The sequence below is a fragment of the Halichoerus grypus genome, chromosome 3, assembly GCF_964656455.1.
Source record: "Halichoerus grypus chromosome 3, mHalGry1.hap1.1, whole genome shotgun sequence".
NCBI lineage: Eukaryota > Metazoa > Chordata > Mammalia > Carnivora > Phocidae > Halichoerus > Halichoerus grypus.
Genome location: NC_135714.1, coordinates 173,983,984 through 174,010,964, shown reverse-complemented (window position 1 = coordinate 174,010,964; position 26,981 = coordinate 173,983,984). Strand labels below are relative to the sequence as shown.

General features: G+C 42.9%; 2 protein-coding genes across 4 annotated transcripts in view; one reads left to right on the top strand and one right to left on the bottom strand.

The window, feature by feature from the left end:
* Positions 1–18,959, top strand: part of ASH2L (ASH2 like, histone lysine methyltransferase complex subunit) — a 28,451-nt gene extending 9,492 nt beyond the window's left edge. Inside the window, exons 7-17 of one of the 3 annotated variants that reach the window (XM_036109909.2) lie at positions 339–434; positions 1,787–1,862; positions 2,602–2,619; positions 4,078–4,171; positions 4,902–5,119; positions 11,614–11,781; positions 12,014–12,207; positions 15,891–15,983; positions 17,229–17,327; positions 18,079–18,138; positions 18,234–18,959. In XM_036109909.2, coding sequence (XP_035965802.1) covers positions 339–434; positions 1,787–1,862; positions 2,602–2,619; positions 4,078–4,171; positions 4,902–5,119; positions 11,614–11,781; positions 12,014–12,207; positions 15,891–15,983; positions 17,229–17,327; positions 18,079–18,138; positions 18,234–18,341 — 1,224 coding nt within the window. In that variant the 3' untranslated portion in view covers positions 18,342–18,959. The remainder of the gene's footprint in view (positions 1–338; positions 435–1,786; positions 1,863–2,601; positions 2,620–4,077; positions 4,172–4,901; positions 5,120–11,613; positions 11,782–12,013; positions 12,208–15,890; positions 15,984–17,228; positions 17,328–18,078; positions 18,139–18,233) is intronic. The other 2 variants (XM_036109911.2, XM_078069605.1) reach the window with 2 other exon arrangements.
* A 1,948-nt stretch (positions 18,960–20,907) lies between these two features.
* STAR (steroidogenic acute regulatory protein) lies at positions 20,908–26,640 on the bottom strand. Its single transcript, XM_036109949.2, has 7 exons — positions 26,544–26,640; positions 25,368–25,481; positions 24,911–25,038; positions 23,704–23,862; positions 23,378–23,562; positions 22,471–22,564; positions 20,908–21,995 (listed from the first exon to the last, which is right to left on the bottom strand). Exons 1-7 carry the CDS (start codon positions 26,605–26,607, stop codon positions 21,882–21,884), a joined length of 858 nt encoding a protein of 285 aa, XP_035965842.1. The 5' UTR covers positions 26,608–26,640; the 3' UTR covers positions 20,908–21,881.
* Positions 26,641–26,981: the final 341 nt, after the last annotated feature.

The following is a 26,981-nucleotide window of genomic DNA, read 5'->3' as shown; positions in this document are numbered from 1 at the left end:
GCTTTAAAAACAAAAACAAATAACACTGTTCTAAACATTATTGTCCTTAGAATTAAAGAGAGCACCTGGGGAGAAGCCAACAGCAAGCTGTTAACAGTGCTTATCTCTGTGAGGTGGAGGGATAGGTGAGGATTCCGAAGGACTTTGGCTCTCATTTTTTCAAGTTTCTCTGTTTGAATTTTTGGATGGTCATGTATTAATTTTCTAATCAGAGGGAAAAGCAATACTGTCATTTTGGGAGATTACACTTAGGAATTGGAGTTGCTGGTTGATCATCCATTCAGTACTACTTTGAAGTATAAAATTTCCAGTAACACTAAAATACTGCTTCCTTTTAGAGTAAAGAAAGAGATGTATTCTTAGTAAAGGAGCATCCTGATCCCGGGAGTAAGGACCCAGAAGAAGATTACCCCAAATTTGGACTTTTGGATCAGGTATTTTGTACTCCCCTTTTGATTTAGAGACCGAGAATCAGGTTTTGTTAACATTTGTCTGTTTGCCCCTGCCATTACAGACCTCTAACATGGTGGGCTGCAGGTAAAGTGTTTCTGCTGTGTGTGCAAAGAGCCCTCACCTTAAACCAGGAGACTAGCGTTTTAGTTCTGGCTCTTCCCCTTAATGTTATAACTCTGTGCATATCCTTTTTATCTTTTTTAACTTTAATTTCCTCCCTTATAACATAAATAGGCTGTGCCAAGTTATTTCTCATTTTTCAAAGTTTACTCTTAAAAACATTTGTTATTATGAAAAAAAATTTGTTGTGAATTAGAATTTGTGTTGTGTATCTAGCATAAAAGGACGAAAAAGAAAATTTCCACTTTTTGTTTAGGGCAGGGGTTACATTTGGCATGTCAGGAGGCCAGAGCTTTTAGCTTTGCCTTAAAATGTTTGATCTGCCAGCATTGAAAATTCAAGGTTTCACATAGAAATGTTACTGTACAAGGGTCCATTGCCCAATGATGCACAGTAAGCCAAACACTGACAACAGTTTTGTAGCAGAGAAAAAGGGTTTTATTGCAGGGTTCCAAGCAAGAAGATGGGAGAAAATTGCTCAAACCCACTTTCTCAAAGGATAGGGGTTGGGTGTATTTAACCATAAGGAGACAGGATGTCATGGGGTGGTGTGTAGGTTGAATGGAATATGCTGATTGGATATAGGGACAAAAAGAGATGCGCATTTAAGGATCAAGCTTCTTTATGGGACAGTGCTCAAAATGGCAGCATAATGGAGTGGGGGGGATTCTGGAGGAGGGTGTTTTGTCTTTTGTTTACTCTTGGTCCCTTCTGCAAAGTTGGAGGAATTCCCTATTCCAGTCTTAGCTAGTCTTGTCCTTGGTCAGTCAGCTTCTGCAAAACAGGTTCATAAATCAATCAGGTTAGCCAGAGTTTTCTTAGGGTAGATGAGTCAAGCATTTGTTAACTTAATATACCGGTTTTAGAAATTCAGATTTCTGTCTTTTCTTCTAAAATGAGAAGATCTGATTACAATGGGCCTGAGTTCCCACGGGGAGCTGAGAAAATGGGGCTTAGGCACTCCTGTTTGCCTTTTCCCCCTCCACCACCCCACCCCCAATTCGTTCTTAACCACTTTGATCCTTACACTTGTCCCACACATGTTACTTGCTGATCTCTGTAGCATCCAAGTTTGGGACCCTGTAAATTTCAGACTCCCTAGGGTTGTCAGTTTTGATTCACATTCTATTAGAATTTCTTGGTTTTTTGAGCATTGCCAGAGTGCTTTGATTATATAGCTTTCCTTTGTGATTGAATATATTTTTCCCTCTAGGATCTTAGTAACATTGGTCCTGCTTATGACAACCAAAAACAAAGCAGTGCTGTGTCTACAAGTGGGAATCTAAATGGTAAGTGTTTAAATGTCTCCTTGATGAAATATTTGTTAAGCTATTGAATCCAAATATGCCTAGAATTGGGCATCCTTTGGGTTGACTCTCAACTGGATATTTACAGAGGCTTTAAAGTACAGAACTCAGTTTTTGGAAGCTAGCCAAAGGTTTGACAGATGGTAGTGGAGAACTTTTTGTCCCTTTACCACAGTTTGGTCTCAAGTGAAACAGATTTAGCATAAAACAGGGTACAGGTTTAAGGTCAGATTTACTGTGTTTATCTTAGACTCCCTGTCTGTATGTCTGTATCCTCATCACTTAACACCTACTGTAGATTCAGCTCTCCGCTCTTACTCCTAATTCAGCTGTTATTTAATAGAGTTCCTATGCCGGTCTTTCTAATTTTTCCTGCCCTGAAACTTTAGCTTATTCCCATGCCAGCAGTCTGTACTGATTACCCGCTATAGATGTGTTTCTGTCGGTAACCCACCTAATGACAGGAACGGCCTTCAGTACTAATGGTAATCTAATGAAAGTTGGGGTAGCTGGGAGGTAGCTAGCTATTCCTCTAACACATGGTGTCATTAACTTGTCCTATGGAGTGGTAACATCTTAAATATGTAATCATTTCTACTGTTACTAATATTCTCAGATGGGTTGGAAATAGCTAAGTGTATTATTTATATTTTTACACCATTTTTTCCCATTTTAATTGTTACAATTTGACAAATACATGGTGCCACTTCTGTTCTTACAGGTGGAGCCTCTTTTGGAGGTGAATTCCTCCTCTGTCTTCTTTCAGCCTCTCAGACTTAAGTATTATGTGGTTTGGAAAATGCTTTTTGCTGAGTTGTGGTAGAAGCTAAAACTAAATTAAAATTTTAAAGCATCGTGAAAATGGTGGCAATAGCACTTGCTATGAAACTGTAGTTCCAGTTGAATGTTAGTAAATTCAAAGCTTATCCGTTGTCATATTCTGCCTAACATGGCCAGCAGTCCCCTTAGTATTACTTGTTTTATTCCAGGTAGATCTAAAGCTTCTCTCTTAAAGTAATTAAAATACAATAACAATTAAAAATTAATAATTTTTTTAGGTAACTCAAGCTAGAGATAATGGATGTTACAACAGTTTAACATTAAACCTTTTTATGAAAAATAGGACTGATACCTGCTATGTTCATAAAAGGTAGTTCTGCATAAATCTGGTCCTGTATGTGCAGAATATGACCTGCTCTCAATGTCTTGATCCTTTTCATTGCAGCAGAACTGCTGATAATTTCCAAGCTTGCCCCAAATTAAGATACAGTATTCTATGCAGTTGTTTCCATAAAGGTGTTTTCCTGCAGTTCAGGGACATTTTCTGGCGGACAGAAAAACAAATTGAGAGGAAAGACGGAACTGGACAAAAATTTCAAAGTACCTATTTCAGAAATCACTGGGTAGTATTCCTTGTGGCTTAGTATGTAGCTAAATTATTTTTTGTATAACATAAGTAAATTGTCGATTGATATTTGCTCTTAATTCCACAAGCTAGATTAGTCTAACCTGAATTTTATGCATTGGCACGATCTTAATAATTGTAAAAGTTGCCTACTAAATTTAAAGCCTTTCTACTTGTGTCATGCACAACCAGAGTGGATACCTAGTAGCACTGGAGAGAAACACCTTTTTAGTATTTCTGTTTCTGTTTTCTATGTTTTATGTACCTTTGTCTTGTTGGATCTTCCAGTTAAGTGCTTTAGCAGATAATTGTGCCTTTACAATGTTATGGACTATATCATGCATAGTTCAAGCGAGTGAACATCTACTTATAGTGAGGATATTCTTTGTGGATGTTTGTATTGATTTGGGTGGAAAAAAATTTTATCCTTGCGATTGTTTTTAGATGTGGGTATTTGGAATCTGAATGAGTGAAAATGCATTTGTGTCACATCCTCAGAAAGTGTACTAGTTGTTGCAGTTCTTTAAGAAAGGAAGGTTGAAAACGTACCATAGGCGTCATTCGTGCTAGGTTCCTTTGAGCTTACTGCCAGAACCCAGTGTTCTGAGCTGGGAGACGCTCAGCCGACTCTTGCAGAAGCAGGGTGAGATCCAATACGCTCTCAGGAAGGAAATCCTCCTGTGTGTGGTGTTACACAAATGCACGTCAGGAGTGCTAGTCGCCGTGGAATTTCCATATCCACGTGAAGCTTCTATCACAGCTCATTGAGAGTGATCTGCCTTCTCTTCAAAGGGGGAATTGCAGCAGGAAGCAGTGGAAAAGGAAGAGGAGCCAAGCGCAAGCAGCAGGATGGAGGGACCACAGGGACCACCAAGAAGGCCCGGAGGTGGGCAGAACACCCACTCCCAATCACCACTGCTAGACCATTCTTTGGTGCTGGCACAGTCCATCAGAGGGAAAAGAGCTGTACTCTTCACTAGCTCAGGTGTCTGAGATTACAAAGCCTGTCCATTTTTCTCAAATCTTAAGCACTTTGAGGGGTAAAATAATCTCAGGCGAGGAATCCTGTTTTACGGATTTGTGAAAACAGCCCCAGGGCGGTAGCCCTGTGAGAGTAAAAATCTGTTAAGACATCTTGAGAAAGGAGAGGTGGAGGAGAGGGAGAGAGGACCCAGTATTGAACTTGAGCACTGGCCTCTTCCCTTTGCTTTGTTCAGTAAATCCTGTTTTTTTCTTATTTAGATTGGCAAGATAGTAAGGGCTCAAATCTCTGAGTTTCATTTCATTAGTTTATAGTAATTAATATACTAAAGGAAATTGCCCTTGTTCCCCTTCTCCTTTTTTCCCCCTATGACGTACTGGCTCCATTTCAAAGATAGTCCTACAGACTAGGGAGTAATTTGACTGAAACCACTTTACCAAATTTAAAAATGAATCCGTTTCATTCCCCTGTTTTGCCTGCAGAGGGCAGGATCATCTATTTGAGCAATGAAAAGCATTTGTGAAGTTGCATGTGTTCCTGTTGAAATCTAATAAATCAGATGTCCTAACAGATTTGAAGGCATTTGAGCTGGAGGGGGTTTTAGTTTCTTGATTTTATTTTTTCCTTTCTGCAGTGACCCTTTGTTTTCTGCTCAGCGCCTTCCCCCTCATGGCTACCCCTTGGAACACCCGTTTAACAAAGATGGCTATCGGTATATTCTAGCTGAGCCTGATCCCCATGCCCCTGACCCTGAGAAGCTTGAACTTGACTGCTGGGCAGGAAAACCTATTCCTGGAGACCTCTACAGAGCCTGCTTGTATGAACGGGTTTTGTTAGCCCTACATGATCGAGGTATGTAAGGTATTAATGTTCATGTTGGACCCAGATGTTACTTTGAATACTGTCTTCACCTTTGTCCAGTCTAGAATTAGATATACATGTCAACGTCTCCCCCCTCCCCCCGTTATAACTAGACTCAGCAGGAACGTGCAACAAAGAACCCCTTGTCTCTTCCATTAAGCTCTAGCCGTGTGTGTGTGTGTGTGTGTTTAAGACTTTCTATTTTGAACTTACTTTATTTTTATTTTTTAAGTAATCTCTACACCCAACGTGGGGCTCAAACTTACAACCCCAAGATCAGGAGTTGCATGCTCTACCGACTGAGCCAGCCAGGTGCCCCTATTTTGAACTAATTTTAAACTTAAAGTTATAAAAATAATAGTTTTACTATATCCCTTCCCAAGCTTCTGATGCTAACATCTTACACAATTGATAGTATGGTTATCAAAACCAGGAAGTTAACATTGGAATAGGCTATTAATGAAACAAAAGACTTGATGTACATTTCGCCAGTTCCCCACTAACGCCTCTTCTCTAGGGTCTCATGTTGCATTTCATTATTTCTCCTTAGTCTTTTGCAGCCTTTAACAGTTCCTCAGTCCTTGCGTGTCTTTCATGACTATTTAAGTGTATTAATCAGGGATTCTGTCGAATATTCCTCAGTGAGTGTCTAACTTTTTCTCATGATTAGACTGATATTACGCATATTTTGGCAGAATACCAAAGACATGAGTCCTCATTACATCTCATGGTGGTCATGATGTGGATATGTCTTATTACTGGTCATGTTGCCCATGATCATCTGGTTAAGGTGGTTTCTCTGGCTTTCTCTGTCTTTCCCTTTGTAGTTAATAAATAGCTCGAGGAAAGATGCTTTGAGCTTTGGAGATATCCTGTTTATAAAGTTTTGCTCTAGTATCCTTCAGTGGATCTTTTCTGCAACAATTTTTTTTTTAAGATTTTATTTGAGAGAGGGCGCCTGGGTGGCTCAATCGTTAGGTGTCTGCCTTCGGCTCAGGTCATGATCCCAGGGTCCTGGGATCGAGTCCCACATCGGGCTCCCTGCTCGGCAGGAAGCCTGCTTCTCCCTCTCCCACTCCCCCTGCTGGTGTTCCTGCTCTCACTATCTCTCTCTCTGTCAAATAAATAAATAAAATCTTTAAAAAAAAAAAAAAGATTTTATTAGAGAACACAAAGCAGTGGGGAGGGCAGAGGGAGAGGGAGAAGCAGACTCCGCCTTCAGCAGGGAGCCCGATGCAGGACTCGATCCCAGAACCCCGAGATCATGACCTGAGCCAAAGGTAGATGCCCAGTTGACCGAGTCACCCAGGTGCCCCTGCAACAATTATTAATGTGTTGTGTTTGCCTGACGATTTTTTATTTCTTTTTTCCCGTCTCCACTTATTATTTAATCGATTTTTGCTTATATCAGTGTGAACTCAGATATTTATTTTATTCCATTGGGGTATACTTTGTCTAGTTGCTCAAATTATTCCAGCTTAGGCCATTGGGAGCTTCTTTAGGTTAGTTCCTGTGTTTTTTTGATAAGCCTCATCTTTTTTTTTAGTACTTCTTTACTTTCTGGCATCACAAAATGTTCTGGCTTATCTTGTATTTTCTCTGCCCTAGGCCAAGTATCAACTGCTTCTCCGAAGAGCCCTGGTTCCTTTGATTGGAGAATGAGATTTAGAAATAAAGACCTAAGTGTTAGGTATGCTCACTGGGTGTCTCTTTTAAACTCCTTCAGTGGCCAGAAGGAGGAGATTGTATGTATACCAACTGACACATACATATACAGGGTTCTACTGTGTTTGCACTGATAGCTTGGATTCCAGTCAAACACTGCTGGTTTGTTCCAGCCCTCTGCCTTTCCTTATTTGTCACTTCTTTCTCCAACAATGAGAAACCTGGCTCTGTCTACGGTGTTTTCTCTTATTTGTTCATTTCTAATATGCACAAAAAGTTTCAGAATTGCTGACCTCTGTGAGAAATATTCACTAGCTAGCTTACAGCAGTTACATCAAGCTCTTTGGCTTTTAGCCTTGCAGTATCCCATTAGGTTACTGTTAGATTAGTTCTCTTCTTCCCCACCTTCTTCAGGGTGGTTGTGTATCTCATTTATAATAGTTAGGTTCATTTGTTAGTGTTTGTATGCTATTTTTAGGTTCTCCCACCTCTTGGGGGGAGAGAGAGAGAGAGAGAGAGGGAGTGTGTGTGTTTCAGGGGAGTACGTGAAGGGTCTGTTGAGTTCCAGAAGTTAAAGTTGTACAAGAAGGTTAACTCAGGGCACCTGAATGGCTCAGTCGGTTAAGCATCTGCCTTCGGCTCAGGTCGTGATCCCGGGGTCCTGGGATCGAACCCTGTGCCGGGTTCCCTGCTCAGTGGGGAGTCTGCTTGTCCCTCTCCTCTGCCCCTGCTCGTGTTCTCTGTCTCAAATAAATAAATAAAATCTTTAAAATATGTATATATACCCATTATACCATTATTATTCCTAACTAAGATGAATAATAATTCCTTAATGATCTAATATCCGGTCCATACTCATATTTCCATGGTTTAAAATATGCCTTTTAGTTGTCTCTTTGAATTAGATCTAAATAGTTAATATATTTACTGCATTTGAAAGCCCATTATTTCTTGGTTTAATGCTAAAAACTAACACTTGTAGGGGCACCTGCCTGGCTCAGTCGGTAGAGCCTGTGACTCCTGATCTTCGGGTTGTGAGTTCGAGTCCCACGTTGTGTATAAAGATGACTTAAAAAAAATCAAATCAAATAAAAAAACTATCACTTACATTGATGCTGGTCATTTGGAAGTGAAGTAAATGTCCATTATATGTGGATTGTTTGACTTCTGGTAGTGACAAGCATACTTTGATAGTAGGGAAGGCCAAATAAGTGACTTCAGGGTTTAAGAAGTGAGACTTGTCTTGTTTCACTATACATAACAGTTATAATTCCAGGAGAAAAAAAGAACACTGGCCCGTAGTAGTTAATTAATTTGTTAGAATTTAATATATAAAATAGCAAAGGCTGCTTGCTGTTTATGCTATTTATGCTGAGCCTTACAAAAGTTAATGATAAATTTGTATTGTATCTTTTAAGGTTTTTATTTTGAAATAATTTCGGATGTATAAAAAAGTGTAAGAATACTACTGAACTTTTTTTTTTCTCTGAACCATTTGAGAGTAAGTTGCCATGACGCCCCCTCATTTTTGAGAACTTGATGGTGTATTTCTTACAAGCAAGGACGGTCCCCTTGTGTTAGTTATTTAGTGCTGCTTACCAAATCACCATAAAACTTAGCAGTCTAAAACTACAAATGTTCATTATCTCCCACAGATTTCGAGGGTTGGGAATCTGAGAGCAGCTTAGCTATGTGGCTTGGCTCAGGAGAATTTATGCGGCTGCAGTCAAGCTTTTAGCTGGGCCTCTCGACTCTGAGGACTTGGCAGAGGCTGGAGGACTTATTTCCAAGATGGCTCACTCATGTCACTTTGACAGGATGCGCTCAGATCCTGACCATGTGGGCCTCTCCATAGACCACTTATTTATCCTCATCCGTGGAAGCTAACTCCTCCAGTGCAAGTAATCCAAGAGAGCAGTAGAGTTTGAGTATCATCTGTGACCCAACCTTGAAGCTGGATGGTTGCTTCAACTTTGTTTTGTTAGGAATGAGTCACTACGTTCAGCCCACACTCAGGTGGAGGGAAATTAGGCTCCATCTCTTCAAAGGAAGAGTATCAAAGAGTTAGTGGATATTTTTTAAACTTTCACATTCTTACAGAACCAGTATATAACCATCAAAGACAGGAAATTAACACTAATTGCTGCCATCTGATGCTCTTCAGATCCTATTCGTTTCTCCAGTTGGTGTAATAATGTCATTGTAGCAAAGGATCCCATTGAGAATCATTTGCTGAATTTAGCTGTCTTGTCTCTTAAGTCTTCTTCAATCTGGAACAGTTTTTCTATCTTTCCTAGACTTTGATGACCTTGAAGCTTTTGAAAATGAGAGGCCACTTGTTTTATAGAATATCCTGCGATTTGAGTTTGTCTGGTTGAAATCTCAGGATTCGATTCAATTCTGCATCTTTGACAGAAATATCATTAAAATGATGTTATGTTCTTCATGTTGCATCCTGTCAGGTGGTACGTGATTTTACTTTGTTCCATTACTGATGTCCACTTTGATCATTTAGCTAACATGGTACCTGCCGGGTTTATCCACTGAAAAGTTACTTTTTTCCCCCTATGTAATTAATAAGTATTTTAGGAGGAGGTACACCCTTTACTGTCCTAGTCTATCCTGGACACTTGCCTTGCTCAGTCCCCACCTAGTGGCTTTAGGGCTGAATTGCCCAGGGAGGGATAAGGGAAAAAGTGTTTGTATTTGAGAAGGTAGAATTTGCCAAGTACCTAAGAAAGTTCTGCTATACAGCATGTAATCCATTTAAGGAAGTTATCATTGTATCTGCCTAGGACGTGAGCCATTATGGTCTGTGTAACCAAAAGAATGGGGGGCCAGGGCTTTTCAGTCAGCCGTGCCACACTGAGCTGTGGTATGATCTTGAACAGTCACAGAATCGGCTGCTCCGTCTGCACGGTAGAAAGGGTCAGAGTCTGTCTACCTACCTATCTACCTGTGAAAGTACATTGTAAATCATAAAGACCTTTATAAAAGCTATAGCTAATCTAAATTTTGTGCTTCTTCCAGTAGAATTCAGGCTTTTAGTGTTACAAACATGGTTTCAAATGCTTTTTCCTCAGTTAAGTCTTAATTGGATCTGTGATGTTTCTACATTGATAAAATCAAACTACATCACCTGAAAATACTCTCCTATCTTTTGTCATTTTTTTCTTCATTTCCAAGTCACAATATCCCCTCCAATTGATTTAGATTGTCCCCTGTATCTTACATAGTCTCATAGTCAAGTTTCAAACCATACACAAAGGTAGAGAGATGAATACAATGAATCTTCTTATACTTTTCACCCACATTTAGCAGTTATCAAGTTTTTGCCATATTTGTTTTATCTGTTTATTTTTGTGTCTCTCTTTTTCTGAATTTTTAAGAAGTAAATCTCACCCTACATACTCTAAAAAATATGCATTTCTAAAAGATAGGGATGCTTTCTCTCACAACCACAAAGCTATTATCACACTTAACAAAATTGATCATTCCTTGCTATCATCTGAATTCAGTCCATAATCAGATTTCCTTGATTGTGTCAGGTGTCTTTGTATCTCCCCCACAAAATGCTTATTAATTACAAAGAGAAAATAGTGACTTCATAGTGGAGAAACCAGTGAGGCACCACGGTAGTCAAGTGATCAAAGTGTAACATGGGCATTTTGACATCATGTGCTTCCTGATACTATACACTGAGAGACACAGCATTATTTACTTCACTGATGTTCCTGACGCAAAAGCATAACCTGTGCTTAAGCAGGAGGAAACCTCAGACAGACCTAACTGAGGGACATTCTACAAAGGAAGGTGACCAGTACTCTTTAAAATGTCATGGTCGGGGCGCCTGGGTGGCTCAGCTGTTAAGCATCTGCCTTCGGCTCAGGTCATGATCCCAGGGTTCTGGGATTGAGCCCCGCATCGGGCTCCCTGCTCAGCAGGAAGCCTGCTTCTCTCTTTCCCACTCCCCCTGCTTGTGTTCCTGCTCTCGCTATCTCTCTCTCTGTCAAATAAATAAAATCTTTAAAAAAAAAAAAAAAAGTCATGGTCATGAAAGACTTAACTGCCCCAGATTGGAGGATACTAAGGACACACAACAACCACATGAAGTGTGGGATGTTGGATTAGATCTTGGAACAGAAAAAGGATGTTATTTGGATAATTGGCTTAATTTGAAGATGATCTGTAGATTGGTTAGTAGCATTATACCAATGCCAATTTTCTGATTTTGATAATTGTGTTATGGCCATAGATGGTGTTTTAACATTTGGGGAAGCTGAGTGAAGGACACAGGAGGAATGTATATTATTTTTGAAAGTCTAAAATTGTTTCAAAATTAAATATCAAGTCTTTTAAAGGATGGCTTATACAGGGGCACCTGGCTGGCTCAGTAGGTAGAACATGCAACTTGATTCCAGGGTCATGAGTTCAAGCCCCACATTGGGAGGAAAACTTAATTTAAAAAGAAAGAAAAAAAAAAAAGATGGTTTATACAAATCGGGATCCAACCACATTATAATTGGTTTGTTATGTTTTAGGGAATAGACAGCATAACTGATTTTAACCTGTTAACTTAAATATCACTTAATAGAAACTAAATTACCTGACCACTTTCTTCCCATTTTTTCCTCTCGCCCTCGGCCATATCCTACATTGAGATTTTGAAACTCCTGAATAATACTCCAGATTCCTGACTTGATTCTGCCAATTTTTTACTTCGTTTTACTGGAGTGTAGGAGACTCCGGTTTGGGGGGGGCAATTGTGTCCGAGGGCCTCCAGCAAGTTGCGGGCCTCCGTTTTCATCTTCACACTGTAGCTCCCCAGCTAAAGATCTCCGATGACCGGCTCACTGTGGTTGGAGAGAAGGGCTACTCCATGGTCCGGGCTTCTCATGGGGTCCGGAAAGGCGCCTGGTACTTCGAAATCACAGTGGATGAGATGCCGCCGGACACTGCTGCCAGACTGGGGTGGTCCCAGCCCTTAGGTAAGTGGGAGTCGTCAGGCGGAGAGGTATAGACCATCTGGCTGAGCTTCGTGGCTTTTCTTGGGGCTTACTGGATTGTGGGCATAAAATTCACTTTCTGAAGGATTGGGTGGTTTGCAATTTTGTAAAACCGACCAAAAAATAAAATGAAAAGGAGTACAATTTTTTCTTTCAGCAAACCGGAGTTGATTTGCAATCTTTTGACTTCCCGTATATCTTTTTATTGGAACAGGTAACCTTCAAGCTCCCTTAGGTTATGATAAATTTAGCTATTCGTGGCGGAGCAAAAAAGGAACCAAGTTCCACCAGTCAATTGGCAAACACTACTCTTCTGGCTATGGACAGGGAGACGTCCTGGGATTCTATATCAATCTTCCTGAAGACACAGAGACAGCCAAGTCACTGCCTGATACTTACAAAGATAAGGTGAGTTTGTCCTCCTGGGAGATTCCTGGGTTTGAAGACCTGTGGCAGCCAATGAATGCCTGCAGCGGTGGCCTGAGTGTTCTCTGGTCATGCTGACCTACCATTCACATGTTTTTTCTCATATTTCATTCTGAAAATGTTAAGACATAAAGAAGTTGAAAGAATTTTAAATTCCATGTCCAAATACCCATCACCTAGATTCTGCCATTTGTTCATTCCTCCACCCACCCATCTGTCCGCCATCTTGTTCCAATGCACTTCGGAGAATGCTAGCCACCAATATACCTCACCCCCGCCCATGTGCTTCAGGATACACATCATTAGCTAGAGTTCAACCTTTATTTAGTTTTTTCTTTTGCTATAAGTCTTACATGAAATGAAATGTACAAATTTTAAGTGTATATTCACTGAGTTTTGAGTTTGGCCTAAATCCCTAAGGAGACATTAGAATCTTAACCACCCCAGGAAGTTCCCTCATGCTCTTCCCAATCAGTCCCAACTCCCATCCCTATAGAGCCAACCACTGTCTTGAAATTTTTTTTCCCTATCGTAATTTTATTCCATTAATTTTGTTTGTTCTTAAACTTAAGTAGATGGAACCATGTACTGTGTCGTCCTTTGCATCTGGCTTTTATTGTTTGGCTTAATGCTTTTGAGATTCATTTATGTTTTTGCATGTATCTGTAGCTTGTTTCCTTTTATTGTAGAGTAGTATTCCATTGTATGAATACACCATAGTGTATTTATCCATTTTCCTATTTTTTTAATATTTTTAAGTTCCAGTATAAATAACATACAGTGTTATATTTGTTTCAAGTGTATGATAAAGTGATTCAGCAATTCCATATGTTATTTGGTGCTCATCATGATAAGTGTACTTTTAATACCCCTCACATATTTCATGCATCCCCCCAATCCACCTCCCCTATGGTAACCACCAGTTTGTTCTCTATTGTTGAGTCTGTTTTTTGGTTTGTCTCTTTTTTTTTCTTTGTTGTGTTTCTTAAATTCCACATATGAGTGAGTGAAATCATATGGTATTTGTCTTTCTCTGACTTATTTCACTTGGCATTATACTCTTTAGCTCCATCCAAGTCATTGCAAATGGCAAGATTTTGTTCTTTTTTTTATGGCTGAGTAGTCTCCCATTGTGTATACACCATATTTTCTTTATCAATTCATTCATCTGTAGATGAACATTTGGGTTACTTCCATAATTTGGATGTTGTAAATAATGCTAAATAAACATAGGGATGCATGTATCTTCTTGAATTAGTGTTTTTTATTCTTTGGGTAAAATACCCAGTAATGGAATTACTAGATCAGATGACTCCATTTTCCTATGGATGGACACTTGGGCTATTATGAATAAAGGTGATGTGAACTTTCTTGTACAAATGTTTTTGTAAACATGTTTTTGTTTCTTTTGGGTCAGCACCTAGAAATGCAATTACTGGGTCATAAGGTAGTTATATATTTAGTTTTAGAAGCAATTGCCAGATTTCTTTCCACTCCCAGCTACAATGTATGGTAATTGTAGTTGCTTCACATCCTTGTCAACATTTGTTGTTATCTGTCAACTTAATTTTAGCCATTTTGGTAGGTGCATAGTAGTGTCCAGTGTGGTTTAAATTAGCATTTCTTGGGACGCCTGGGTGGCTCAGTTGGTTAAGTGTCTGCCTTCGCTCAGGTCATGATCGCAGGGTCCTGGGATCGAGTCCCACATCGAGCTCCCTGCTCAGCGGGGAGCCTGCTTCTCTCTCTGCTTGTGCTTGCTCTCTCTCACAAATAAATAAAATCTTTAAAAAAAAAAAAAAAGACAACATTTTTAAAAAATTAAAAACCTTAAACAAATTAACATTTCTTTGATGACTAATGATATTCAGCAGGTTTTCGTGTGCTGATTAGCCATTCATCTATTTTATAAAGTTTCTTTTCAAATATTTTGCCCTTTTTTTTAAATCAGGTTATCTTTTTATTGAGTTATAGAAGTTTTTTTATATATATGCTGGATTACAGTTCTTGGTTAGAAGTGGCTTTTTTTTTTTTTTAAGATTTTATTTGAGAGAGATATCGAGAGAGAGCATGAGTGTGGGGAGGAGAGGGAGAAGCAGGCTCCCTGTTGAACAGGGAGCCAGACTCGGGTTTCGATCCCAGGACCCTGGGATCCTGACCTGAGCCAAAAGCAGATGCTTAATGAACTGAGCCACCCAGGCACCCCTAAAAGTGGCTTTTTAAAAATATTTTTTGGGGTGCTTGGGTGGCCCAGTTGGTTAAGCATATGACTCTTGGTCTCAGCTCAGGTCTTGATCTCAGGATTGTGAGTTCAAGCCCTGCATTGTGCTGGGCGTGGAGTCTACTTAAAAAATACATTTTTTTTTTTCTTCTAGTCTGTGACTTGTTTATTTCTTAATGGTGTCTTCTGATTTCCTGAAGTTTTTAATTAGGAAATCTATCAAATTTTTCTTTTACAGTTATATTGCTTTCTATGAGTTAATAATTCTTTGCCTACCCTCCACTCATGAAGATATTCTTCGATGTTTTCCTTTGAAAACATGGTTTTAGCTTTTGCATTTAGGTCTCTGTTCCACTTTGAATTACTTTTTATGTATAGTGTGAAGTAGGTATCAAAGTTAATTTTTCTTCCATATGGATGGGTGTTCAATTATTCTACCACCAGTTTTTGAAAACTTTGACCCTCATTTCTTTGGTGCCCTTTGTGAAAATCAGATTATTTTATAAGTAGAAAGTAGAGTTTCTTTTGGGACTCTATGTTCCATTGATCTCTTCGTTGACCTTTATGCCATACCACACTGTCTTGATTATTGTAGCTTTAGAGTAGGTCTTTAAATTGGGTAGTATCGGTCCTCTTGCTTCTTTCTTTGTGTTTTTGTCTGGTGTGGGTTTTTTTTTTTGTTTGTGTGTGTGTGTTTTTAATTTTGAAGATAATAATATATGCTTAGATTTTCTAGAAGGATATACAAGGACACTGGAACAGAGATTGCTTTTGGCAAAGGGAAACTTGAGTGTTGAAGGACATGGTGAGAGAGGGAGAGATACTCCTCATTTTATGTTCTTGTAGATCTCTTGAATTTTTTGTTTTTTTACTGTGTTTAATGTATGTATATGCTAAGAGATTCAAATTTTAAAAAATTAATATCATCTATTTCCTTGGGAGTGAATAGTTAGGCTCTTGGGAGCCAGCCAGCAAGGAAGGGGTGACCCAGAGACCACCAATAGGAGAAGCAGGTAGGGGAACTAGGACGAAAGGAAGCAGCCCTCGAAAAATGTTTTTATAGAATGGGAGAGTTTAGGCTCAGTAAACTTGTTATTTGTTTCACTGAGATTATTGAGGGGAAAATAAAAACTATGAATTAATTTTAGTTTAATGGGTATTTTTATTGTGGTGAAAGTCTATGTGTATGTGTTTCCTCAAAATCTTAGTAAAGACCTTTTTTGAAAATATTTAACAAATATGTGCTATCTGGTACTTTTCAAGAAGCACATAGTTGTTTAAAATCTAGCAAAGCTAACTTGCATAGATTTTTAATTTCTGTTGCAAAACATAAGGACTCCGTGCTATTTGTGTGAATCTGGCTCTTTTTTTTTTTTTTTTTTAATTTCATGATGATGTGGCTGATTCTTCAATGTTCCTTTTTTCCCTTTCTTTCTTGGTTTTCAAGGCTTTGATAAAGTTCAAGAGTTATTTGTATTTTGAGGAAAAAGACTTTGTGGATAAAGCAGAGAAGAGCCTAAAGCAGACTCCCCATAGTGAGGTGAGTCATGGTCATAAAAATGTCAGAACTAGAAGGCTTTGAAGATTGGGACCAACCTCCTGATTTATACAAGTGAGGAAAATGAGGCCCAAAGGGGCAGCAGAGCAAGCTGCCTCTCCTACTTGCTGTGTTTGTGCCCTTCCTGTGGCGCCGTGTGGCTGCTCTCAGAGGCCTCTTCAGGGTGCTTCTAGGGATGGTCTACAGAGACAAGGGTAAAAACGGCAGCCTACTGAGGAAATAAATGTACAAGCGATTGAGGAAGCAAGTCAGAGATATTTGTTCTTCTCAGAGGCAGGATCGAGTACAGAGGGAGGAACACTGGAATAGGAGAGGATCTTGCTGTGTGACCCATAGGCAGCTGGAGCTGTCATGGTTCACTCAGGATCCTCTAGAACTTTCCCTGCTTCCTGTTCAAAGGTTGATGAAACACGTCTGCCCAAAGTCCCAGCATAAATAAAGGCTGGCACGACTGGACCAGCCACAGGGGCCGAAAATAGAAGGGGTGGAAGAAAATTTTGAGCTGGAGACTTTTTTCCATAAAAATGCTGTGAAGCTACCTGAGACAGTAATAGAAGTGAATGTAGGAGAAAATAAAGTAGGGTTCCAGTTTTTTTGAGGGAGAAAAAGTAAAGGGAAACAGTTAATAGCTCTAAGGATGATACAACCAGATAATCCAGCCCAGGAGAACATCGCTTTTGCTGGGAAAAACAGGCAGAGAAAGTTACTTCAGAAAAAAAGAGCCTTTTCTGAAGTCCATGGATAGCGGTTGAGAGAGAATATTCAGAATAATTTTCAAAAGAGAAAGGACAAAGAAAATGAGGATTCAGAAATTTAGGAGATCTGAAGAGATTTTCAAAAAAGAGCTACAGAAGTGAGAATCTGATGCGAGGGAAGGGGACTAATAAATAAGCTTACAAGGGTATGGTTCTGAGGAATCGGTGGAAGACCAAATTCGTTTTTATAAACACAGTATAACGAATAATAGAGAGTAGAACAGTTTGGTATGAGTAACATAGGAATTCAGAAAGCAAATAAACCTGAAGACTGACTAGAATAGTGCATGTAAATCTGAAGTCCTCTCTAAATGGAAGACACTATTGTTGCTCCCCGAGCTGTATGCTGTTCTTGGAAGACCTTATTAGCGGCATGGTGACAGCACTGCCGAAGGGTTCTCCAAGTGGGTTCTTTGGCAGTTTGTTTGTTTTGTTGTTAAATTCCGAAGTAAAACCACGGTTTTTGTTTCAGATAATATTTTATAAAAACGGTGTCAATCAAGGTGTGGCCTACAAAGATATTTTTGAGGGGGTTTATTTTCCGGCCATCTCACTGTATAAGAGTTGCACGGTATGTATCCTCTGTTCATCCTGTGAACAGGACTTGAGGGAAATAGGTGAATGGTTGTGTTGGAAGAGCCATTGATGTGAGTTCCAGAAAGAAGTCTAAATAGCTAGCTGAAGAGTGAGAAGGGAATGTGTTCCTACTGTGACTGTGGCTATTCCAAAAACAGTTGGGTGTGTTAGGAAGTATTTGCTTGGATAGATAAAAGACTGTGCAGTTAGCATGCCCCGTACTTTTCCTTTGAATGTACTGTGTGGTAAATGCTACTGTTCAGTGTAAGGCATATGAAGTATGTACATGCAAAAGTCAACTTGGTGTTACAGGTCATGATGACCCACCATCATTGGTTAGTAACTGTTGGTTATTTCATATACTGTGTTGTTGTTTGTTTTGTTTTGTTTTGTTTTTTTAAATATGATCCAGTACGAAAGGGACAACTTTGTTGTTGTTTTACGTGGTTTGAAAAGGTAATATCTGGAAGTTGCCATTTTTTTAGTCTGTCGGTAACCACCATTGAAGTAGAATAAGGAAATCTTTAGGTTATAAACAGAAGTCAACCAAAGTCTGTTTTATTTACCTAATTCTTGATGGACATTAGGATGTTGACCACTTTTAAGTAATGTTAAATCTATTTCATTTGTTCCACTTACACCCTGAATGTCATAGCTACATTTAAAAAGTTCCCGTGTCATGTTAAACTTTTTCACTCTTTTCTTCTGTGTTTTCATGTCTGTCTGCTTGAATTGAATTATCCCAGGTTTCCATTAACTTTGGACCATGCTTCAAGTATCCTCCAAAGGATCTCACTTACCGCCCTGTGAGTAACAGTCACGACGCATCCTCAGTATCTCTGTTACTTCTTTTTTGTAGCTATTCTCATCACCTCATTTCTGTTTCTTGTTCCTCCCACAGATGAGTGACATGGGCTGGGGCGCTGTGGTAGAACATACTCTGGCTGATGTCTTATATCATGTGGAAACAGAGGTGGATGGGAGGCGGAGTCCGCCATGGGAACCCTGACCAGGTCCCTCTTTGCAGACATGGACTTTCTGGGGAATAAATTGGGGAGGGGGCCTGTTTTTGTTTTTTAACTGTTGCAAACGTTCTCCCAAAGATACTGCAGAACACAGCCTCTGCTGTTAGCAAGTTAAAAGTGTGGGTGAGACTGGGAGAGACTCCCTCCCCTTCAACACTTTCCCCACTTCTGGTGACTGCTTCTATTTTGTGTGCCATACGCCAACAACTGCTGACCCTAGGATCCCATGCGCTCCCTGTGAAACTGGTGCTGTACCATGTATCCCACCAACTGGGACTTGATACCTTACTGTATTTTCTACAGAGTGAATCATCTTGTCCAAGTAGCTAACTTATTTAAAGACATTTCCTTTTGTGGCATTGACTTCATCCATCTGATTTCCAAAGAAGTAATAGGCCTGTTTCTGAGAACAGCTGAAACCAGTGGCTGTACATTCCAGATCTAAAAGGTCTTTCCTTTTGGTGTGGGTTTTTATTCATTTTGAAACATTTTTGAACACTGGGGTCTCTGAAACTACTAGGTCTCTAGAACTGTAATTGTAAAAAGAACTTGCTTGCAGCTTTAACAATTAGAAACCCTTCCCAAATAAAACTTGTCTTCAAGTGTGTGTGGCACTTTGCTTCCCTTTCACGTTGGGTTCCTCTTGGGACAGGGATAGCAAGGTGGGCAGTCTGAGGAAAGGTAGCCAGAATTGGGGGAGACAGGCACGTTTCTGACTCTACCCCACGCCCTCTTCTCTTCTTTCCATTCTTTCCAGCCAACTCAACCACAGTCCTTATCCTGTGAAATCGGACTCTCAAGGAGGTGAACAAGAGTTTAAAAGGGCTAATGGGGGAGCGCCTGGGTGGTTCAGTCAGTTAAGTGGCCTACTCTTGATTTCAGCTCATGATCTCAGGGTCCTGGGATCGAGCCCTACATCAGGCTCCGCACTCAGTGGGGAATCTGCTTGGGATACTCTCTCTCTCTATCTCTGTCAAATAAATAAATCTTAAAAAAAAAAAAAGAAAAAAATTTCCCAAATCTCAAGTGACTATTGGTGTCTTCACACAGTAGCTTTGACTAATATATTTGTCTCCTAACGAATCATCCAGGCTCTTTGTCTTGGCCTTTCTGCATCTCTTCACATACTAACAGTCAGTATGGTTGTAGGCTAAAGACTCAGTCAGACTGTCACCACTGGACACCTACCTATTCATTCATGGCTGGTCTTAAAGGGCAGACGTGGTTATAAAGCCGGATGATCAGAGTTTGAAGAACTCTAAGAGAATGAGGGTAGTGCTCTTCAGAGGAAGCTGGAGGTAAATTCTTTGTAATACAAATTACCACGTTACTTGTACACCCACCCTCCATAGAAATGATAAAATTTTTGTACATTAGATTTTCATAAATCAAGTTACAGAAGTAATAATTTTGCCTGTTTATACTTCATATTCAAAGCGTGCGTGTGTGCACGCACGCGTGTGTGTGTGTTAAGGTTCATTGGAAGGGCTCACAGAATACCCACTCTTCATGTAGACCTCTATAAAATGGTCTCCGTGAGCAGATCATCACTGACAACTTACTTTATTCCGATGTAAAATTAAACAAGTGGGAAAATATCTCCCAGTCTCCTCAAAGACATAGTTGCTTGGTTTGGAGAAGGCAAATTAAAATCAAGCTCAAAACTATGGTATGTGGTAAAATCCCACTTTTTTGCTTTCAGTCTGTTCTTTTTTGAAACCAGAGTGTATATTGCTTCACACATTTTTAAACAAGTAATAATTTTCTCTTAGCTGGGAGTGGATGATAATTCTGTTCTAGAAATACTTACACAACTATCCCCTCTCACTCTGAAGCTCCAGGTAGATAAACAATAATTTGTTTTTTTGTTTTATTTTTATTTTTATTTATTTATTTGACACACAGAGCACAAGCAGGGGGAGCGGGAAAGAGAGAAGCAGGCTTCCCGATGAGCAGGGAGCCCGATGTGGGACTTGATCCCAGAACCCTGGGATCATGACCTGAGCTGAAGGCAGATGTTTAACCAACTGAGCCATCCAGGCACCCCAACAATAATTTGAGCTATGCTAAAAATAGACCACTCTAAGAAAACGATCAGAATAAATAATAATAAATACTTCTCTGAGCTGTAAAATTTCAATAGCTCAATAAATATCAGCATTCCCGCTCCTGCTGAGCTCTTTAATAAATAAGCTAGGGCTCTATTTCCAAATGCTTTAAATCATCAATGCTATTAGAACCCAAATGGAAAAGCTTCAAGTGGTAATGGTTTTTCATCCTGCCCATACATGTTAGCACAGGAATCCCATCCCAGTTTATATTTTTAAAGCCTAAGTTCTCTAAATCTTGGAAGGGAATTTGCCATCACCATAGCACCTCTTTCAGCCATCCCCTCTAGATGTTGTAAAACACTGGCCTGTTAAAGGCAGAGAAAGTGGCAGCCCTGAGCCAAGCTGGAAGCTGATGTAATCGGCTCTGAAGTAAAGATTCGGTTCCTTTTTTAGGTCTCAACATTCACTTTGGGGAAAATAAAATTTGTTTCTGTTCAACTTTGTCATTCATTCTCTCATATTTGGTCCTATCCGATCTTTTAATTAGGTAAATAAAAATCCTCAGTCATAATCCTTCCAGTGCTCGTCAATCAGCTCCCAGTTCTAGAGTTCTTTTAAGAATTGATTTAGGCTTGTGCTTATCATGGAAATTAAACCCTTATGAAAGATCCTGGTCACAGATTCTAAATAATTGAGTGACCTAAGTGCTCAGTAGTTTTTCCTTCTAATGAGCTAGGGGATCAAGTTTCATTAAAATATTTGTCCAGAACTCCTTTAGCATGAAGTTGCAATTTACTAGAATGATTTTTTTTTAAGAGTAGAATTTTTAACCAGGTACAGACTGAAGTTTTTGTGTCAGTTTTGATTCTTTATTCTGACTGATGCTCATGGAAGAAGTAGAACTGGATTAATTCGTTTTCTATTTTTTTTCAATCAAGAAAACGTAGACTACATTTCTAGAAGGCACCTGCTGTGGGGAGTTGCTTGGTCTTGGTGCAGCTTGCTACCTATTTGGTAGAGGGGCAGAGGGTTGCTGGGGTCCCTTTTGTAAGACCCTGCCGTCCACACACTGCCTGCAGGGAATGGAGCTCGTGAGCCCATAAAGGATAAGGTCCCAACCCTTGTATTTAGCACCCTCTGAACCCTATATCAGCCAGTACCATTTTAAAGATGTTTTAAAATAGACGTGTAAGGGCCCAGAAGTTCTACAAATATTTGGGGGCCCTTAATCTTCATTTCACAGCTAATCATTGAAGTTAGAAAGCTCTTTCTCTTAAAAGCCTTGTCCCCATTTTCTTGGTCTTAAAATGTTACCAATCTGAATCCCAGTGTCCTCCTCTAAATACACTCCCACCCCATCCCACAGTCCCCAGATGAAGATCTTAAACAGACTTGTAGGCTTCTAGCAGGGATCTTCCTGATGAGCATGCAAGCCAGTGCAGCTAGGAACAGTTGGAAGGAGCAGGCTGGTCCTTAACACCTGGCTTCAGGAGCAGGGCTGGACTCCAGGTGCTTGCGCAGGTGGTTGGCAAAATCCACCTGGGTCTGTGATAAGACCTGGTTGATGATGGTCTTTGGCAGCCATCCCTAGAGTAGAAAAAGAATGCGGCCATCTTGTGGGTAGTGTTCCATTGTAAAAACGTACCCTATCACAAACATGGGTTGCTTAGGGCTTGGTCTTCCAGCTCTGTTCATGGGTGCAACCTTGGTGTTGACCAGGAGGACGGACTGCATTACTACCCTGCTGTCCCAACCAGTGTCCCCAACTGCTCTCTTCCCAGCTGTGTGACCCTGAGCTAGTAACTGTATCTTGTGGGCCCTAAGTTTCCTTCTTTCCAGATTGATAACTGCAGAGTTGAAATTTGACACAGAGGTAAAAGGCAGGAGCTATTGTAGGCTTTTGAGGTGACGGAATAGGTCATTACTCAAACCTCTTCCCTCCCAACAATCTGTCTCTCAAAATGGAAGAGGATTTTTCCTGTTCCTTGTGGGATAATGTGGGAGGGTAAGAGCCAGTTTTCCTCCCCACCACCTCCCCACTGTGCCATCTTGTGCCCCTCACCTTGAGGTCAATGCTGAGCAGCCAGGTGAGTTTGGTCTTTGAGGGACTTTCAGCCAGGGGATGGAGCACCATGCACGTGGGACCATGCTCACCTCTGGCAAATGAAAAGTCAAGTCAGGAAGAGCTTGCAGAATTCTCCTTTATGCTGACCAGTTACACTAGCCACACTTCCTTATTACCTTGCCTTCTCCAAATCTAAGAAATATTTTTTGCCAAGGGTGATATTTAACGGTTGGCATGCTCACCAGCTGCTCAGAACCAATGCTGGTTGGAGCTGGAGCCTGGGGGCCTCCTGTAGTGCCTTCAAGTTGCCGATAGAGAAAGGGTCCGGGGTAGTGGCTGGGGCCCCTGGGAAACTGAGGTAGCAGCTGTGTTCTGAGTGGTGCCGATTACCTTTTAATCGACAGTACGGTCGAACCTGAGCACACCAGCTAAACCTCAGCCCTACCTCATGTTTTAGAAAATTACTAAGGTGCTTAAACTTTCTGGGAAGGTCGGGACAAACTGGCTATCTAAGTAGGACCAAACTTGTCTTCCTCCCCTGCTATGGAAAAAGAATATTTCTGTGTGAAAGGAAGCTGAGGGTAGGGACCAAAGGACTGGTTTCTTGGAGCTGAGGATTCATCACACACTTGGTGGTGCATGCCCACAAGCCTGTGTTAGGAAAGGGAGGTTTTTTGGTTTGGTTTCGTATTTTTAAAGATTTTATTTATTTATTTGACAGAGAGAGACACAGCAAGAGAGGGAACACAAGCAGGGGGCGCGGGAGAGGGAGAAGCAGGCCTGGGGAGCAGGGAGCCCGATCCCAGCACCCTGGGACCACGACCTGAGCTGAAGGCAGACGCTTAACGACTGAGCCACCCGGGTGCCCCAGGAAAGGGAGGTTTTGCGCGATTGCCGGTATTACCTGATGACACCTTTCTGCTCAGGCATCTCCCCGAAATGTGTGGCCATGCCAGCCAACACACAGGTGGAGCCTCGGCGCTTGGCACAGCGCACGCTCACAAAGTCACGGGGCCCCACCAGGTTTCCCGCCGCTTCTGCAGCCAGCTCATGGGTGATGACTGTATCTTTTCCAATCTTCTGCAGGACCTGCCAGGCCCCAGGGAGCCAGAGTCACCACGCGGCCGGGGCTGATGCTAAGGCACCACCCGCCGCTCGCAGCCTCTTTGGCGCACCCTTCCGACTGGGCTCCTGTGGGTTCCAGCCTCCCTACACCTGGACTCTCCTCACCTTGATCTCCTTGACATTTGGGTTCCACTCTCCCATTGCTTCCATGCGTTCCACGAGCTCTTCATAAAGCCTCTCCATGGGCTGGTCCACCACCACCTCCAGCCGGAATACCTTGCCCACATCTGGGACCACTTTACTCAGTACTTGGTCCCCATTCGCCTGTCAGGGAGGAAAAAAGGAGCTGCAGGATAAAGGTTAGAGAGAAATACCCCTCGCTTAGGGCACATAGACGGGCAAGGCAGGCAAGGCAGGAAGGGGAACAGCACAAAGAAGCCTAACATTATTTCTGATTAAGACCGTTGGTAATCTTTCCTGCCCCAGGCTGCCTGCGCCTGGACCCTTTCTTCTTGGTGGTAGGTGTTGATAGGTGTGGGTGGGTCCAACTGAAAAGGCCCCTGCTCGACCTCAGAAGCATGAAGTTGCTGGGCAAGACAAACCTGGGAGTGGGAGAGCTGGTCTACAACCAGCTAATTACACACACACAAACAATGTTGGGTGGGAGCTTCAAGAGGTTTTCAGTCCAATACCTCCTTTTACACCAGAAGGCTGGAGGCCCAGAGACCCTTAGCCTGAGGGCATTGCTGGGCCTACATCCCAGATTTCCTGGCTCCCAAACCAGGAGTGTGCTAACTCAGAACTTGAAGGAGCGGGTTTACCTGAACTTAAGGCAATAGGCAGCATGGGAGCGTCTGGATGAAGGCAGAGCCCCAGAGTCTCAGTAGAGCCCGAGGCCTCGAACACGTGCCTGTTACTGGTTCCCAGTCAGGATGCGGTGCCCAGGAGCCAGGAAACCCAGAAGGCCTCGGGCCATTTGTGTTCCCGTCCAGCCCCGTTGCGGCTGAGCCCAGATCAGCCCCGCAAGCTCAGCCGTAAGAGGACTACACAGCACCAACATTGCGCCTTGGCCCCGGCGCTTCTGACCCAGGATGGTGCAGGCCTCTGACGCACGCAGAACCCCCAGTGCGCCGTCTCTGCCAAACTGGGTGTAGCATGTGTTTGCAGGGTAACGAAGGATCCAGGGACAGTGTTTCTCAGACACGAGTCTCCGGGATGTCTTTGATGGGCAAAGGGAGTATCTGAGGATGTATTCTTGGGAAAGGAGAATTTTCAAATTACAACTACCTGCTGCATGAGGCAGGAATCCCGAGGCCTTTGAGAATGGCAGTGGAACAGTGAGGAACGTGGGCTCCTCCAGGCCCACTCTTACCTGCTGGTTCTCCTTCTTCCAGCCCTCCTGGCTGCTGAGGATGCCCAGGGCCTTCTGCATGGCCTCCTCTCCCTGCCGGATATAGGCTAGCTCCTGGTCGCTGTAGAGGGTGTCTTCCAGCCGAGAACCTGGACACACAGCCAAGGAGAGAGCGGGCTCGCTTCTGTCTCCCTGGCCTCCCCCACAGCTGCCATCCCTTCAGTCTGGATCTGCTCACTCCTGTGCAGAGCCAAGACCAAAGCCATAGGGTCCAGCTTGCAGGTGAAGTTAGACACACAGCTGCAGCTGACGGCGGTGGCCTTGAGGAACTCCAGCCCCACCCTCTCAAAGTGAGTGGGAGAGGCCAGCTTAGGGTTAGGGGGAGGCGGGGGTGCGGGAGGGAAGCAGGGCAGCGTGCCCAAGCTCACACCCCGGAGCCGCCTCCTGCTGGCACGAGCCCAGAAGCCTCAGTACTTACCGAGCAGAGAACTCCGACGCCGAACCTGGTGAATCCACGCGCCCGGGGTCGGGCCCCCCAGTGCCCTCCGGTTCAGCTCCTGGCCGATGGCCAGCACAGCCTGGTGCCTCAGCCCTGCGGAGAGGGGAGGAAATTGTTGCTTAGAATCGAGAAATCCCCTTAGAGCGGGACCATTGCACCCCTTCATCTTGCACAGATGAGGAAACACTGGGAGAGGGAGGTGACTTGCTCAGGAACACGGATCCCTAGTGGGGACCTCAACTAGAGCCAGGTCATCTCCCAGTCCAGGGCCGTTACTCTCTGCCAGGCCACCTCCTGGGCCCAGAGTCGACCTGCCATCTGGGCTGGCCAGGCCCGGTCCTGCCTGGAGGCAGGGGCTGGACGGGAGCCCGCTGAAGTTTCCTTCTCGAACGAGAGAGAAGCTTCGTTCAACTAGAAAAAAATCTGCAGGGGGAGGATTAAAGACGCCCATCCCCTGTAGTCTGCGTCGCTGTCAGCAGCTGCGGTCCTTTGCTGAGTAACTACTCAGCGTGCCCTCTGGGCGCAGAGCGAGGTGAGTCTGGTTGATGTAGCGAGAACAGCCCCGCTGCTGGTCCGGGTCTTCCAAGCCGGTTCCTCCCAGTGTAACTGGGGAGCACTTTCGATTGGTTTGTGTACCCTTCAGTGACCGCAGGGGATTGACTCAGATGACCTTGGGTCCTGAGTAGCTCTACAAAATCGGACTTGGGTACCTGGTTCTGCTTCCTCGTTGTACAATGATAACCAGACTTCCAGCTGCACCCGCTCTCTCTCTTCACTTTGCTCTTCTCAGCGCCCCCCCCCCCCATGTCTCAGGCTTGCCAGCACTGCCCGCCGGACTCAAGGCTCACTGCCACCCCTGCGCTGCGGCTTGGTCTTTGCCGGTACCCCTGGTGCCGATCCAGGCAAAGTGAGGAAGAGCTCAAGGAAGACCAGAGCCCCGGAGAGCAGCACAGAAGTGACCGAACCCAGGGGGCTGGGGGGAGGACACAGGCGTCTTAGTATCCAGCCCAACTGTTCACATGGGCAAAGGGAGGTCCAGAAGGGAAGAGACGTGTGCAGGTTCCCCCAACAAGAGGCGCGAAGTGGGATCAGCAGGGGAGCTGCCTGAGTGCTCCGGGTCACCGCGCGGGCCACCCCCTGGCCTGGGGAACTCACCCTTCATGTTGCGCACGTGTCTGTAGGAGCTCCCAGCACACAGCTTGAATGTGGCTAGAAGCATGGTGTCCAGGCGGTGGGGACAGGCAGGGGAGCGGTGCTGTGGCCACTGCTGCCGTTGCCTCTGCTCTCAAGGGCGGCTTCTTCCTTCCCTCCTTCCCCCGAGCCTGTCAAGGCCTGCCCCTGGGTCCTGCAGCCGTGGCTGGGGACGAGCCGAGTGTTCTGCGTCTTAAATGCCCCCCGGCTGAAGGCTGTACTTCATCATCCGGAGATAAAAAAAAGCCATCCCTCGCTGTGCGAAGGAAGGGGTCAAGGGTAGAGGGATTGCCTCACACCATGGCTTTAGTCATTTGCCGGGAGCCTGAAGGAGGCGGGCCCACAGAAAGGAGCAGGGAGGCGGGTGCCAAAGGAGCAGGGGATGGAGGGGGTGAAAAAGAA